This window comes from Papilio xuthus, unplaced genomic scaffold, assembly GCF_000836235.2.
Source record: "Papilio xuthus unplaced genomic scaffold, Pxut_1.1 DF826961.1, whole genome shotgun sequence".
NCBI classification, from domain to species: Eukaryota; Metazoa; Arthropoda; class Insecta; order Lepidoptera; family Papilionidae; genus Papilio; species Papilio xuthus.
The window spans coordinates 480,592-497,677 of NW_013531688.1; the positions used below are offsets into that span (position 1 = coordinate 480,592).

The window sequence follows — 17,086 nt, forward strand, 5'->3', positions numbered from 1 at the left end:
GGGTTTTAAGAATGGTACGCGCGGAAACTATACGAACAAGTGTTATCTACATATGTGTGCGCGCCCACGCACACTGGAATGTTTATTGCAATCGACCAAAAATTTGATGTAGTTTGGATATTGACAATCAGTTTTTTTTTCTTTGTTTCTTAAATATAATCAGTATCAGTAAAAGGTAAAAGTAAAAGTGTTATTTTTACCGGTACAAGTTTAACAAACTTGAGTAATAAACAAATTACATGCCAATAGCATCGCTTTATCTCCTTCATTTTTGTTTGAAATAGAAAAGTACTTTAACGGTCAAACTCATTAGTCCAAGGCAATATCAAAAAGTACCTAATAACTACGGCGATAGAATTTAATTACATGTGCTTCGATATTAAAATTAAAAAGTTTAAATATCAAAAAAAAATAGTGGCTTGGGATTTGAACCGCCGACCTTACGCACCAACGGCGGCGAACGGTAAGGCCACGAGACCAAACTAGCATATATGATGACAAACTTAAATTTGATGTTGGTTTTATCTACCTAATATCTGTCATCCGCGTCGAACACTTTTAGTAAATTTTGAAAAATGGTTTTATGCAAAGTGTCAAATGAATGTAACAGAAGTAGTTTATTCCAAATTGTATCACAAGTATATAGAGATAGAGTTCAATTTTGTCAAATGTACCGATATTTTTGCGCACCTTGACTGCTTCGTTACTTATGACGCTGTGGCTGCTACGATATTTATGAGCATCTTGCATGTACTTATATATTTGACGCTGTGTATGTACCGATGTATTTGAGCAGGGTGAATGTATCTATTATTTTGAGGACTTTTGTTGTACCGATATAATTGAATACTTTTGGTGTACCTATAAATTTGCATATCTTGTCTGTGACGATCTATATGACGCTGACTGTACTAAGCGTTTTGCTAGAAATATATTAATATTTTAGTCTAAATGTACTATTTGTCAGCTTATCACCACCTCAAAGGCCAGCAATGCAGCAGCGGTTCCTCTGGTGTTGCTGATGTCCATAGGCATCATTGAACACCTCGGTGTTCCCGCTGCTTGTTTGCCACTTTCTGTTATAAAAAAAAACCATCATCATCATCAGCCTAAATTTATCCACTATTGGATAGGACTCCCTCCATCGATTGCCACAATGCCCATTTCTGTGCCCTATTTGTCTATGGTGAAAATAAAGAAAGTTGTTTTTAAAATTATCATTTATTCCAGGGGCTATGCTACAAGCTGCAGTCTCCTCTGTGGAAGATCATGGTTATGTTATGGATGTTGGTATAAGCAATACCAGAGCATTCCTACCCAAGAATGCGTCAAATTCGGAGTTAGAATTAGGTAAAGAGAAGTTCAATAATTATATTAAACTTCATATTTTTTGTGAGTGGGAAATAATAACTTTTGTGAATGTATTTTTTAGAGACAGGCATGTTGACGTGGTGTTGTATAAAATCTCTAGTTGTAGAGAATGAGAACAGTGTGTTAACACTTAGCAATGACCTGGAGGCTCTGCGGGGAGCGGTCCAGCGGCGACACACTGCAGCACTCTACCCCGCTACTGCACTTGAGTTTTCTATTGACAAGGTAATTTTTAATTTTATAAGGTGATAAACAATCTAGCAACCACCTGATTCAATGAAATAGCGAAGCAACTGCTACCCATAGATAGCTTTGCCTACCTTTAATCTACTCAGGAGGGGACAAATTGGAAGGGAAAATATTCTCTTTCTGTATGTGTCTATATTCCCCTCCTCTAACAAATCTCCATCCTTTCCAAGAATATGGTGGGAAGGGGACAGGCCTAAAATTAGACCTTTGGCACCACAAACGCCAAATTGTTTCCACTTTATGCCTGTATGTATCTATGTTAGTGGTATGTTACTAAAAATAAAAGTTCCTATGAAAGTATTATATATATTTTTTTGCATTAGAAAATCATGTTTATATTTCTTTTGCAGTCTTTAGACAATGGTATAGAGGGGCATGTGTTCCAAGACACAGTGGCATATGTACAGCGGCAGCAGGTCGACAAGGTGAAAGGAAAGAAACCTAACTTTGGACAAAAGGTAATCACAATGAGAAATATAACCGAACTTGTATAAGCAAGAGTTTAAGGTAGTGACTTTTTGCTTGCCTATAGAGTTTTCTATGTAACCCGAGTTGTGATGATCGTCCGTAAAAACCGGAGAGTAACTCTCGCTTACTCGAACTCCATTGCTGAGACCCTTGTATTGACAAATGTTTAGTATTGATTGTCTTCTTTTTTGTTAAAAAAAGAAAATATATATACATATACTAGCTGTCGCCCGCGACTCCGTCCGCGTGTTTGTCTAATAGATAATAAATAAAAATTTAGTAGTGGACTACCCTTAATATTTAGGGGGATGAAAAATAGATATTGGCCGATTCTCAGACCTACACAATATGTTCACAAAATTTCATGAAATCGGTCAAGCTGTTTCGGAGGAGTATGGGAACGAAAATTGTGACACGAGAATTTTATATATAAGAAATATATAATATAACTGCATTTGAATTCTAAACTTAAATTAAAAATGTCTTTTTCTTTTGTGAGATTTTGTTTCCATTTTCAAATTTATTTTATTTTCCAGGTTCGCGCCAGAGTGTTATACGTTTTACCAACAAGGAACACACCATTTTTGACAATGAAGAACATATTTGAATGTACATATCCAGATTTAGAGAAAGAACAGAAGTACAAAACGGGAGACATCATTGAGGAAGCTCAGGTATTTATCATAATTAACGTAAATTGTAGCAAATATTTAAAAAATTATCTGCGCTAAATAATATAACTATAATTTAAAGTTAATCCCAACTGACCTGAAGTAACACCTCACTTGTCAAAATCTCTTTATACATTTAGGCTCTACATTGTCAAAGGAATTCACAGACGTACAAACCTACATACTGTTAGGAAGAAAATCTGACTCTGTGCCGGTATACTGGAACAACACTGGCCTTGCTAAAATGTCGACGTTTATGTCCCCTCACTAATCGTAATTTTTGACACTATGTAATGAAAGCAGGTCTAAAAATTATATATATAAGTTCACCTCCGTCAGGTAAATTGCAGGTCACTGCAATGTTATATACAGTTTTAACAATAATTTCTTTATAATTCCAGGTGATAAAGATAATGGGCAGGTGTATAATGTTCAAGCTGGGGTCTGGATGTATCGGCAGTCTCAGTCTGCGCAGGATACAGGTGGATGAGGAGCTCACTGACGAGGATGTTATTGCAAAGTCATATCCCATCGGTGAGTTATGTAAACATGATACAAATATATGAAACACATTCACTGCCGCTGATTCGCTTGGTTAGTTTGATACGTAAATACTAATGGCAAAGAATATGTTAGAGTTTGAAGCAAATGTTAATTAAGAAATTGTTTTTTATAGATTAAAAAACTAAATAAAAATTGCTTTTAGAAAATTTTGTACCAATAGAAAAATCTTTTATCTATGACTTATAGTAGTAAAGCGTAAGTTTGGTCTAGAAATAATATTTTCCCTTTTTTGCGTCTATTTTTTTGTATAAGGTTATTGCTATTGGTCATTTCTTCATTACTATGTCAGTACGAATAAAAAAATTAATAATGACAACGAAAAAAAATAGACGAAAAATAATGTCACGATATGCACTGGCCAGTCAACCCCGAGGTCAGTGTTGCCACAACATAGCAATAAATATTACTATTTTTATATTTATTTCCAGGCAGTACTCACGTTGTCAGAGTTCTTATGTACAATATGTGCGACTACATATACTCGTTGAGTGACGAGGCGTCAGTATTGTCAGAGAAGATATTCACGTTGTCAGACCTGAGTGTTGGTGACATAGTGCCCGCTACTGTGCGCAATGTCAATGATAACAGACTGATACTGTCCGTTGGAAGAGTTACTGGTATGTATAGTAATTGTAGAGCCATAGGCTTCATTTTAGTATTCCTTAAGCAAAACAAACTTAATTCTTTCAGGCTACATTTATGCCAAATTTCGGTCTGATATATGCAACCGTTCTGGAGATACCTTCCAACAAACATCCATCTATCCATCCATCCATACATCCAAACAATTGGATTTATAATAATAAGATTTTTACTAGAACTTATTTTTGATTGTAACCTATATATGTTTAATAATGATATAAAATTCAAATATAACGGTTTCCAGGTGTTGTTCTGAAGACGCATATGTCAGACGCCGGGTGCTACGTGGACCCGAAGAAGGCGAGCACCGCTCAGCTGACGAAGAAGTTCAAGGTAAATTAAGCCTTTCAACAAATTTAATTCAACCAATTTTTAAACTAAACAAACCTTGTTTTTGAAAAAAAAAAGAAATAACAATATGTGTGTGATATGCAGCCACTAGTGTCAAAATCGTTAAATTTTCAACAAAAAACCTATTTAATTATATGACAGGAGGGACAGCGTGTGAAGGCAAGAGTGTGGGAGTTAGACGTCAAGAGGTCGATTCTGAAACTGACGTTAAAGCCCAGCCTTCTGACGCCAGACCTGGACGTGCTGCACAGATACGAGGACGCTGTGGAGGGCAAGACCTACACTGGAGTTATAGCGGTAAGAATAACCTAAAAAAAAACAAAGAACAAAATTATCCAAAACCCCTAAAAAATGATAATACAATAAGCTACCAAAAATTACCAAATCCTACCAAAATTGCCATATCCTACAATTAAATTACCAAACATAAATATAACTATACCAAAGATATGTGTGAAGTCAACCAACCCGCACCTGGCCAGCGTGGTTGACTATGGCCTAATCACCCTTAACTTAGGGTAGGCTCCGAGCCCCTCGGTGGGGACGTATAGTGAGCTGATGATGATAATGATACCAAATATTTGTGTTGTTTAGTGCGTCCGTGACTACTTGCTGGTGTCGTTCTTCAACGGGTTGCATTGCTACGTGCCGCGAGCACATGTCGCCCAGCCCCCGCCCGACACCCTCAGCACGATATTCCATGTTGGACAAATTGTAAGTGTTCACCATATATTTATATAGATACTTGCGATCGCCCGTGACTCCGTCCGCGGAATTTTTAAGAAAAAAAAAACATAATTAGTATGTATGCCAAATTTCAGCGTGATCCAACCAGCTGTTCTGGAGATACCTTCAATCAAACATCCATCCATTGAAATATTCGCATTTATATATAATAGTCAGTTTTTTTTACTATCCACAAGAAGTTACAAGTTTAAAATGTTTTTTTAGGTTAACTGCACCATTCTAAATGTGTTACCGGAGACTAAAAAGATGACTGGAAGTCTCCTCTCTGACCCGTTCAAGTACTGGAAAACTCGGTTGACAACAGAAAAGAGACAAAACACTGAAGATGGACCGATATTAAAAAAGAAACTAAAGAAAAGTGAATCACAGGAAGAAAATACAATTGATAAGAAAGAAAAGAAAAACGAATCTACAGAACATGAAGTCATGGCAGAAAATGTAGAAGATAAATCCAAAATTTCCAAAAAAAAGAAAAACAAGAAGAAAAATAAAGAAATAACAGTAGATGGAGAAAATGTGGAAAATGAAAATCTTGAAAATGAAAGCAAGGAATCAAATAATATGGAAGATAGCACAACAGAGAAAAAGACGGGTAAAAAGAAAAAAGAATCAGAAAATGTTGAAACAGAAGATGACTTTTTGGATCTGGATGAAATTTTCACAAAACACGAACTTATGGACGTAGACGAGGATGTTGACTCAAACAAAGAGAAAGCTAAAAAACGAAAGAAAAACAACAAAGACAAACAGGAACTAACAAAAGAATCTAAAAGTAAAACAAATAAAAAAAATAAAACAGTCGAAATACAAACGGATTCAGATGAAGAGGAAGTTCCAGATAAAAAGATAAGGAAATCTGTTTCACCAGATAAAGATAAGACAACAGAAGAAAGTGACGCGATAGAAACTGATATATACGAGGATAGTGACAACTTGCTGACACCACAAGATCAGGGTCTCATGGACCTGTCAGACTGCACCACACCAAAGCAATACAAACGAAGAATAATATCTTTATTGAAAGTAATACAAAGCAAGACACGTCGTATAGATAAAATAGATGAAAAAATAGAAGCATTAGTAAACAGAGGAATAACAGTTGGTAGCAAAAAGTACCACACCGCCATGCTCACGGAGAAATTACTTATAGAAAAAGGTATCGAGAAACTTCTAGAAACATTAAAAGTAGCCCAGGATAAATTTAAAGAATTCAACTTGAAAAAGGAAAATAAGAAAAAGAAGGAAAAGAAAGAGAAGAAGATAACAGATCTTATTCAGTTTGTTGATAAGAAAAGTGAGATTAAAGTAGATAAGCCGGTACAAAAAGTTCTAGATATAAGTAAAAGTGTAAAAGTGCAAAGTGTAGAGCCTGTGTTGGAGGTGCCGAGCGCCAAGGAGTTCTGGTCTGCACCCTCGGAGCCTCCCCAACCACCTCAGGAGCAGGACTCCAGTAGCAGCAGCGAGGAGCAGGTTTGTAGTACTTATTTACTTTCACTTGTATTGTTTATTTATCAATCATATTCTTTATTTATAATTATAAAATTACATATACCAACTTGGTAAACAACTCAGTGGAATGTTCATGTGACAATTAAATTAATATAATTGTTCAAATGGTACGTATAGGAAGAAGAGAAACCTAAGAAAAAGCGTAAGAAGCTCCGTGCGGCAGAGAGAGTGGCGAAAGCACGGGAAGAGGAAGAGAAGATCAGATCGCTGGAGATCGAGCAGGTGGCGGGGGGCGAAGCGCCGCGCTCCGCGGAGCAGTTCGAGCGCGCGCTGCTCGCCAGTCCTGACTGCAGTCAGCTCTGGATAGCGTACATGGCATTCCATCTACAGGTAATGTGGATCTACTCCTCAATCTCTATCTCTTTTTTATTGTCTCTCTCTCTCTCTCAGTCTCTGTCTTATAGTGATAGATATCAAAGCCATTTGTTATAAACTGGCATGCAAGAATTAAATCCCTCCATATTCCTTTTTTTCTATCAAAGAAAGAATAATCAGTAAAAAGTTAAGAGTATGTTAAATGAATGAATTATTTGTTAGTTTTAAATATATGACTGTATGTGTGTTGCAGGCCACGGAGATAGAGAAGGCGCGCGGTGTGGGGCGACGTGCGCTGCGCACCATCTCCTTCCGCGAGGAGCAGGAGAAGCTGAACGTGTGGCTCGCACTGCTCAACCTCGAACACCGCTTCGGCACCAAGGTATATACACACTCATACACACTTTGTTAAGTAATGACTTTTTCCACTGTACGTTACTTAAGAAAGCAGGAGTTAAAAGAAGATAAAAATTATTTAACATTTTATATTTATAATTTTCTTATTTTTTTAATTTGATTATTTTACACTAAATTTATAATTTTCATAACCGATCTAATATTCACAGGAATCCCAACAAAAAACATTAGAAGAGGCGCTCCAGATGAACGAGAAGTACCAGATCCACTCCAAACTGCTAGACATCTACGTAGAGACGGGTAAGGCGAGCGAAGCTGGCGCGCTGGCCGAGCTGATGCTGCGCAAGTACCGGCGTCAGCTGCAGGCCTACATCGACGCCGGCAGCGCCTGCTACCAGCTTGGTCTGCTGGATAAAGCACGACAGATCATGCAGAAGGGACTCACCGCTTTAGAGAAGAGAGAACGTGAGTTTACATTCATCAAAAACTTTTATGTTATTTTTTTAATGGCGATAAGTATATTTACAGATGAAAACCACGTTAGGATTTGAAATGTATTAGGAATCACTAGATGGTTACCATCGTATAGATAGAAAAGGAGGCACAAGTGGAAACGGCCGTTTTAACCACGTTATATTCAGAATATCTTGGACTCTCTCACGGTATGTCTATGTATTCTCATTGCAAAACTTGTTTCCAGATGTGTCTCTGCTGGTGCGTTTCGCTCAGCTGGAGCGCGGATGCGGCGAGGCGGAGCGCGCGGGGGCTCTGCTGGAGCACGTGGTCGCCGCCTACCCGCAGCGCGTCGACGTCACCTCACTATACGTCGACATGCTGCTCAAGAGTAATGACATAGAACGAGTCAGGTAAACCAATTAACTTATATTTCATTTCAATTTAACCTCAATTAAGTAACCAATGGAACGTCAAATGTCACTGAAATGGTGGCCATTAATTCTTAACCCTGATGATATAAATTAATGATCAACACAAACCAGTATCAGTTTAATGAAAAACATACATAAATTAAGTATTGTCAAACAATAATGATCTGAGCGTCGGTGGCTCAGGGGTCAAGTACTTGACTTGCAATCTGCAGGTCTTGTGTTCGAATCCCGCCATTCACCATGTGTTTTTCGATTTCCGATTTACATATGTACATTTATCCGACGTTCTTACGGTGAAGGAAAACATCGTGATGTAACCTGCACATATCTAGGCTCCGAGCCCCTCGGTGGGGACGTATAGTGAGCTGATGATGAAAAATGAAATGAAAACAATGTCTGATCTAATTCTAATAGGAATATGTTTGACAGGCAACTTATGGAACGAATGACGTCACAGAAACTGCCAGCGCGCAAAATGAAAGTACTCTTCAAGAAATGGATTGAGGTTGAAGAGAAAATTGGCAACCAACAGCAAGTCGACAACATCAGGAAACGCGCTTTGGAATTTATAGAGAAAGCGCAGTTCTAAAATAAAAAAAAATGACAACACTTTTTTGTGGTTTTATTACCAGAACCAAAAAATTAAAAATACATTAGTTTTGCATAAAAAAAGAAATGCAACTTCTTCTTAAAAATATTGACTAGGCTTGTAGTAGTAATAATAGTCACTTAAAATACTATAAAAGTAACTTGGACTAAATATAAAATGATTTCCAAATGTAATAAATAGAATTTTTAAAACAATTTCTTAAACATAAATATTTTGTCAGGTTTATCATTTACTGGAGCAGGCGGGGGCGGAGGCGGAGGAGGTGCTTTTATCTTTTCATTGGCAGCTTTTGCTTTTGACGCAAAAGTTTCCTTTTTACTTTTCACATTCACTGTTTCGTTTTGCTTATAATTCCCATAAATTGATATTGGATGACAAACAACGTAACCCAATTTAGAGTAAAAATCCTGTTGTCCATGAGTAGACAAATGTATCATGTCTAATTTCAAAGTGTTTTTGCAATATTCTTCAACTTTGTTCATTAAAAAAGTTCCAAGTTTCTTCCCACGCATTGATTTTGTTATGACGACAGTCTCTACAAAGCAGCTTTTAGGAAAACTTGGGATTCGAGATAATTTACAATGTCCCAATAACATTTTATCCTTGTTAATTAGAATTAAACTTGTTGGTAAAGAGTCGCATGATGATTGTAGGGAATTCAGTCTCGCAGTTAAGCTACGAGGCCATTCGTCGTTTATCATATCGCAGCATGCTATTAAACATTCGGGATGTTTGTGTAAAGCCACAACACGCAGATCACCAAAATCCATTTTGAAATGCTGAAAATTACAAAAAATATTTAATCTATACAAAAATGACATACATATGGTATTTTTTATCTATATCTGTCAATAATTTTAACTGTCAATGTCAATTACGATAAACTGAAATGGGCATTAAATAATCAATAATTGTAATTATAAACCACTTACTCCAAACTAGTTATAACACATAACACAACATTGAATTAATAAAATAAGATACGTACCGCTAAAAATTTTGGAATGCTATTACTTTATGAGCCTTGAAATCGCGTAAGAACATTTTATTTTATTTTTTTACACGGGAGCAACATAACCTGGCCCATGTTTCGGTCATACTAACCTATTTTTACCTTTAGCTGTCACAAACTTTAAAAGGTGTCTTTAATTTAATTTCATGTTATTTGAGTTCTAGAATCCCTTACAGTAACTCTTATCTGTTATTTAGTATAATAGTATCATTATCAAAGAATTGATAACTTATTTTTTAAATCAAAAGCCCGCCTTTACATCTATAACGACGCTACTTTAAAGTTGGCTTGGCTGTATTAGCAAACTTGACTTAAAAGCTAAAAAGTATTACTTTTTGGTTATTTGGCACTCTGATATGGCCTCGAACCAGCAATTAAGTATTAAAATATAGTAAAATCAATAACAAAACAACTTTTTAGATATTTGTTATTGGAAAAAACTTATAATATTTAAAAACAATGGATGATGATGATGATGTACCGAGGCTGTCTGCGGAAACATTTGCAGCTCTTCAAGAGTTCTATGCAGAACAGAAAAAAAGAGAGGAAATCTTGAGTAAATTGGAAGCTGACAATAAACTGGGCGAGAAAATTATATTTGAAGAAAATTGGGTAATTTTTGAAAACTAAAAATTTATGTAGATAGTTACTGCAGCACTCAGAATGGTTTAGAGATTATTTAAATAGTTCTTTAGTATAGATTATATTAGTGTATCTCATGTAATGTACTTTTCAACGACCATAAAAAGGTTAATTGTGGCACTAATTGCCAAGTGTGTCTCTTCATGTAGATTCATACTAAAGTAACTATTAAATGACTGTGCATGTTAACTCTGATTATTTTTTTCAGCAATTAAGTCAGTTCTGGTATGATGAGGAGACAGTGCGAATCCTTGTGAATGTTATTGACAAAGTATTGGCTGATGATGGAAGAGTTGCGCTCATCTCCTGTCCCACATTGTTTGTGCCACTTAAACGACAGATTGGATACAGAGCATCAGGTATATTTAATACTTATTGTTAATAATATCAATGAGGCTTTAAATCATACATTAATATTTTTATTTATGAATAACTGAGGCCCGAAGGGAATTAAAAAGAAGATTATTTAGTAACCTAAGTTCTTGCAGACTATGTTCTATGTGTATGCCAAATTTAGGTGAGATCCATACAGCCATTTTGGAGATATCCATCCATCCATCCAATTTGCATTTATGGTATTAGTAAGATGGTAGAGAAGCAGTCATTTTGCTCAAGTAATGGTTTTTATAAATGTTTGATAAAATAATATAAGAAATGTTGACAAAATCTGATAACTTTTATATTCCAGTTACGCTTTTGGAATATGACAGACGATTTGAAGTACACGCACCCAACTTTGTATTCTACGATTATAACCATCCAGACAAGTTGCCACCAGAGATGCACAGTAGTTATGACTTAGTTGTTGCTGATCCACCGTTCCTCTCAGAAGAATGTGTTACAAAAACATCGCAGACCATCAAATTACTAGCTAAAGATAAAATAGTGTTTTGTACAGGAGCAATAATGAGGGAGTTGGTGGAAAAACTTTTAGATTTAAAATGTTGCCAGTTCCAGCCACATCATAGGAACAATCTTGCAAATGAGTTTTCATGTTATGCTAATTTTGATTTAGATGCCTTGATATAAGGATATAGGTGTAAGAAAAGAAAGAACTAAATTACTCAAGGCACTCAGAGATATTTAACGATTACTTAAACTGTTCTTAGTGTGGACCTCTCATAGGCATCACATAATGACAGTTTGTAAGTTTTATAAAATATGATTACAATTAGGTATAAGGTTGTAAAGTTGTTTTTTTTGTAAATAAAACAATTTATATGCAAAACATTCCATTTCTTTTATTGTTCTCACTTAACAAAACTAATTATTTTGTCATATTATGCCGGTTAACATATCATAGATAATCTGATAATTTGTGTTACAGTTAAATATTACTCTTAACAAGTCTTGAAAATATATTGGCTCACTTTAAATTGATATTTAGACTTTAGATTCAATGCGTGTACACAAAGAATTCAAATATATGAATGTTTAAATAGAATTATCGGATTGACTTTTCTCACTACATGTGCTGAATATTCACAATTAATTAAATTAACAAAACTTTACTCACAAAAATAATTACAGTTTGAGTGAAACTCAATTTTGTTTGCCATAAAATGTGTAACACGAAATTTACAATAAACGCATTCGATATGACATGTGTACTACAAAGTAATTACATACTCTTTGTTTTTTGATTTGACATCGCATGACAGAAAAGGCGGGAAAACAAAAGTAGCCTTGATTTTTTTTTAATTTCATGAATGCAAATACGTAAATTTTAAAAATATTTAGCTAAAGATATAAAAATATTGCACCTACACTACAAAAAAAAAAGAAAATTGCCAAATTCATTGGCGGAATGGTGTTTAGGCCTTTGACTTTTTAAAAATACTATGAAATCTGCTAACCAGCCAGTTACATTACTACAAACACCAAAGGAATGATATTATTAACCTATTTGAATTATATTCTCTTACAAAGGCCATTGTTATAAATATTGGACATTTACAATCATAATAAACTCTAATATCATTTAATTACAAACAACGACCATTTTTCCAACTCATTACATTTCCTTAAAGCTATAAAACAATTTGGTGTCGAAACGCCAATGTCAAAATAATTTCTTATGACAAATCGTACAATTAGACGAAAAGAGTTACATTGAGATTTTATAATGTTACTCTTTACGTATGACAGTACGAAAAAAGCGTTATTTTATCCGACACAATGATCCCATTTCCTTTGAATTAAAAATATTAAAACTTACATATAAATATGATTTGTAAGTAAAAATAAGAATCCATTGAAATGTATTAAACATAACACAAATAATTAAAATTTGTACTAAAAATAAAATTTAAATACCTACTTACCTATAAAGAAAATTACAAAGTGAAAAAATATTTAAAATAAAAATTTAACACATTTTTTTTTTCATCAATCTTTGATATTATATTCATCATGAATACATTTTGCTTGCGTATAGCTTAAGAAAATATATTTTTAATACATCGAGCACATAAAGCCGACACTGAAATTAATTAAGACTGTAGCACACTGCTGACAAAGCGAAAAATGCAAAGTAAATATATATTTTACACAAAAATTGTGGATTAAGTTTGTTCCAGCAAACTATTTAGCAGCTAAAATGTAAATCTGCGTTCCATACTTTGCATCGTTTTCATATCTTCGCTTCGCTTTTGGTTTGTCGACAGTGTGCCACAGACCTAAGGAATCAACTTTCGTAATAACCTTAAAAATAGTTATAAATACCAGCCCTGTAATTAGATTCAGATTCCTATCTACACACATTTATCTATACAAGGCAACATTCTACAATATTTAATAATAATTTTCCATAACTTTTAAATACAAAAAAGGTTAATTTTATTAGTGAATCTATATTAAATTCATCTTTCTATTTGAATATATTGAAGAATGAAGAAATGCTATCTGTTAGAGAACTCTTTAAAATGTTTAGACAAAATACATTAAATAGTATTTATGTTAAGTTAGTTTTTTTCTTTAATCCGGTTTAAATATTGAAATTGAATTTAAAGTTACATTTTATATATTATTGTCGTTAAACTTTAAATAGGATTTCTTCTTTAAACAATATATATGTTACATTGAAATTACACTGCTGAAACATGTTTTCATACAAGTATTACGAAGACAACACTGTAACCTTTTATGATTTAACACAACATTTATTAATTATTTAATAATCCTATAGTCTTAATAATATTTTCTTATATTATAACATATTTAATTTCTCTCAAAATTCACAGAATTTTCCTGTTTATTGACACCAAAAAAAAAAACAACAAAAAAAACCAAATGTGCTAAAAAGCGGCAAATGCAAATATGGCGTTAGTTCCTTTAATTAAATATATTGTTAGTAGAAATGATTGTCACGTGTTTATTTTATTTTTAAACATTAAGGAATACATTTTGCATTCACCCCGGCACTAAGTATATATAAATCTAACTTAAGCTACATCTCTTCAACAGAAGAGATCAGGAGCTCGCCACGAGATAAAATCATTTGGGTGCTTTACATATTTAATTTACAGTTTATTTTTTTTCACACTTCATAACGCATAAGAGACAAGAATAAAAAATTCCGTTAAAAAAAAACATTGTCAAACCTATTCAAACTTTATCGCTAACAAAGAAAAAGAAATAAGATTATAGAAAAACACAAAAATAAGCCGAATCACTCTAGAACTTATAAAGCCAAGTAAAGAGGATTTAAAATACAGTCGAACCTGGAAAATCGAGAAACCTCTTTAAGCAAGTAATTGTCAAGTCCCGACGGACGTCTTCCATAAACAAGAAAAGCATTATTTATATTATTAGGTGGCAACTTGGATTCGCCAAAATAACGAAGCGATCGCTACCCATAGACATTTGCAATTGCAGATACGTTGCCTACTCTCAATCGACGGAGAAGGGGACACACAGAAAGAGAACATTTTCCCATCTTATGTGACCCCTTCTCCGAGAAATCTACTGCCCTTACTATACTTTCCTCATCAGATACTAGTGGGAAGAGAAAGAGGATTAAAATTAGACCTCCGACATAGATATTGCGGTCTCTTGGACTCTTGTTTATCCTGGTTCGATTGTGTTATAAGACATTCTTGTCTCGATTTACGTTAAAAATGTCATACAAAATTTGCAATGCTCGGCAAAGTTAAAATTTACTACAAATACGGGAATATGCCCTCAATTGACAAACACTAAGGAAGATTGCTCTTGACCAAAATTTAAAAAATATATATCCTTCCTTCTTATTGAAGACTATTCCAGTACACGTCATGAAAAACATACCAAACCAAAAAATACATAGCTAATATAAAAACATTCAAATGACTCAAATCAAGACTAAAAAGCTACAATCAGTAGTTTAAAAGTAAAACTTATAAAACATCAACATAGTACAAACTAAAAATACGTATAACCCGTGTACAAAAACATAAGATGTCGTAGCGCGTATTTCCATTAGTTGACTTTTTATCAGATTTCAAAAAGGAGGAGGTTAACAATTCATCTGTATCTATCATTCTGAACTCTGTACAAGAGATAATGACGTCATTGAACATTTTAACTCCTCAAAACAATAAAATAAAACCTTCTTTTTACGTTATGTGAAATACGCTTTAATATTTTTCATGTTAATTTGATATCGTAAATTATTTTGGTATATTATTCTGTTTTCTACTATATCTTAGTGTCTTTTCCAAATCTCATTCTCCTTGTATTATCGTTAAGGTAATTCCCGTAAATTAAATTTTAATAAATGACTAATCGTGGGTTTCTGAAACCAAAATCCCCTTTTAAAACATATTATAACTGTTTTATCAAAGGTAACAGTGCGAGCGTCAGTGGCAGTGGATTTATATTTGTGCATTTATCCGACGTTCTTACGGTGAAGGAAAACATCGTGATGCTGCACATATCTGAGAAGAAATTCCAAGATGTGTGTGAAGTCAACCCGCACTTGGCCAGCATGGTTGACTATGGCCTAATCACCCTTAACTTAGTGTAGGCTCGGAGCTCCTCTATGGAGACGTATAGTGAGCTGATGATGATGGTGAACAGTGACAAGGATATGTTTTATAAGGAGATTTTGTTCTCTGTAACCTACGGTAAATATTTGACAATATAACTATCATATATTTTGCGTTACAAAGTGTAACTTGAAAATAGTATACATGGTTTTATAGTGTTGCCATATTACTGATATTATTGACATTTAAAAAAAAAGTTTAAAATAAACTGTCAAAATGAAAGGCACCCATGGTTTGCTGCGCTACCAGGAGAACATACCGACACAACGAGAGAAAGGGGACATTAAACTTCATTTAACATTTGTTTGGCTCAATTAATGTAACAAAAGTTATTTTGTTTTTTTTTAAATGTACCTATTGTTGTTGGATTTAGTATATTTTTTAAAAAAATTATTCTAGAATCGTATTTACTGATAGTTTTGTATAGCTTAAGAAAGATTGTAGGCCATTTTGTAATACGAAAAAAACTATAGTTTCAAGTAACTAATTTAGTTTTAGTAGTATTATTTAAATACCTAATCAGATGAAATTAAATGTTGCATTATTCATCAGTACATAAAGTAAATAACTGTATATAGGCCGTAAATATAGGTTTTAAGTCAGAAAAATCCTCAAGGTTAATGCAAATTACATCCTGCATGTATAGAAAAGAACAGAGGAAGAGAGAAAGAGACAGAGATACAGAAGGAGAGAGACGTAAATACGATTTTTATTGTTTGATGTTATTAAAAAGATAAGACTTGTATAATTATCCCCTTTTCTCTGACGATGCGAGCAGTGTGTGACGTGTCCTACCTGCGGCGCAGATGTCTGTGGTTGGGCGCGCAGAGGTAGAGCAGCAGCAGCAGCAGGGCGAGACAGCGCGCCAGCAGCAGCGCCGCGGCCGCCGCCAGCCGCGCCAGTCGCGCCACGCACCGCGCCAGCGCCCGCGCCGTGGCGAGCTCCGGCCGGCATCATCCCGTGCCGCACTTGCCGCTCTCGAACACGCCCTACACAACACTTCTACATCACAATAACTAGCATAACAAATTACTTAAAAATATAACAAGAGTAAGAGCGTCGGTGGCTCAGGGGTCAAGCACTTGTGACTTGCAATCTGAAGGTCCTGGGTTCGAATCCCGCCATGTACCAATGTGTTTTTCCATTTCCGATTTACATATGTACATTTATCCGACGTTCTTACGGTGAAGGAAAACATCGTGATATATCGACATATCTGAGAAGAAATTCAAAGATATGTGTGAAGTCAACCAACCCGCACTTGACCAGCGTGATTGACTATGGCCTAATCACCCTTAACTTAGGGTAGGCTCTGAGCCCCTCGGTGGGAACGTATAGTGAGCTGATGATGATGATAACAAGAATACAATAAACCCTCAACTATATCTTTATAGTAAATCGCTAAAAAATTGAACAAATTTTCTGAAGAATAAAGTGTTACAGCGTAAAAGTAATTAAAATGTACACTAGATAAATAAAATTGTCAATCATCAAGGTCATCAACAAGATAGTACATGTGTACAAAGAAAATTAAGTGTTATACCTTTCGGAAGAATGGCGAGAATGCGACGAGCGAGTCTCTAGTTAGTGGGGCGGCGTGGAGCGGACAGCGCGCGTCCTGCGCACACGCAGCCAGCAGCCGGCGCAGAAACGCCTCTAGCTGC

At 34.8% G+C, this 17,086-nt stretch overlaps 3 protein-coding genes across 3 annotated transcripts in view; 2 read left to right on the forward strand and 1 right to left on the reverse strand.

Moving 5' to 3' along the window:
- The first annotated feature begins 1,234 nt into the window (after positions 1–1,234).
- Positions 1,235–8,760, forward strand: Rrp5 (Ribosomal RNA Processing 5). The gene is made up of 15 exons (XM_013315405.1): positions 1,235–1,350; positions 1,433–1,596; positions 1,971–2,078; positions 2,625–2,762; positions 3,161–3,293; positions 3,752–3,940; positions 4,210–4,298; positions 4,458–4,613; positions 4,911–5,030; positions 5,268–6,533; positions 6,690–6,902; positions 7,141–7,269; positions 7,454–7,709; positions 7,945–8,110; positions 8,561–8,760. The coding sequence occupies exons 1-15, from the start codon at positions 1,236–1,238 to the stop codon at positions 8,718–8,720; spliced, it is 3,402 nt and encodes a 1,133-aa protein (XP_013170859.1). The 5' UTR covers position 1,235; the 3' UTR covers positions 8,721–8,760.
- Positions 8,761–9,740: 980 nt separating this feature from the next.
- Positions 9,741–11,579, forward strand: LOC106120166 (protein-lysine N-methyltransferase n6amt2; the record flags this gene model as incomplete). The annotated part of the gene is given in 4 exon segments (NM_001312770.1): positions 9,741–9,775; positions 10,174–10,365; positions 10,604–10,754; positions 11,084–11,579. Coding segments are annotated over 3 exon segments (645 nt in total). The 3' UTR covers positions 11,425–11,579.
- Positions 11,580–16,312: 4,733 nt separating this feature from the next.
- Klp98A (kinesin-like protein 98A) overlaps positions 16,313–17,086 on the reverse strand; it is a 19,006-nt gene continuing 18,232 nt past the window's right edge. The window contains exons 25-26 of the mRNA XM_013315020.1: positions 16,966–17,082; positions 16,313–16,411 (exon numbers count right to left, since the gene is read on the reverse strand). Coding sequence (XP_013170474.1) covers positions 16,376–16,411; positions 16,966–17,082 — 153 coding nt within the window. The 3' untranslated portion in view covers positions 16,313–16,375. The remainder of the gene's footprint in view (positions 16,412–16,965; positions 17,083–17,086) is intronic.

What these genes read in the sequence shown, in the direction of transcription:
- Rrp5 (XM_013315405.1), top strand. Translation starts at nt 1,236, where the DNA reads ATGCTACAAGCTGCAGTCTCCTCTGTGGAAGATCATGGTTATGTTATG. An exon ending in CCTACACTGGAGTTATAGCG is followed by an intron (nt 4,614 to 4,910) that starts GTAAGAATAACC and finishes TGTGTTGTTTAG; the next exon opens with TGCGTCCGTGACTACTTGCT. An exon ending in TATTCCATGTTGGACAAATT is followed by an intron (nt 5,031 to 5,267) that starts GTAAGTGTTCAC and finishes ATGTTTTTTTAG; the next exon opens with GTTAACTGCACCATTCTAAA.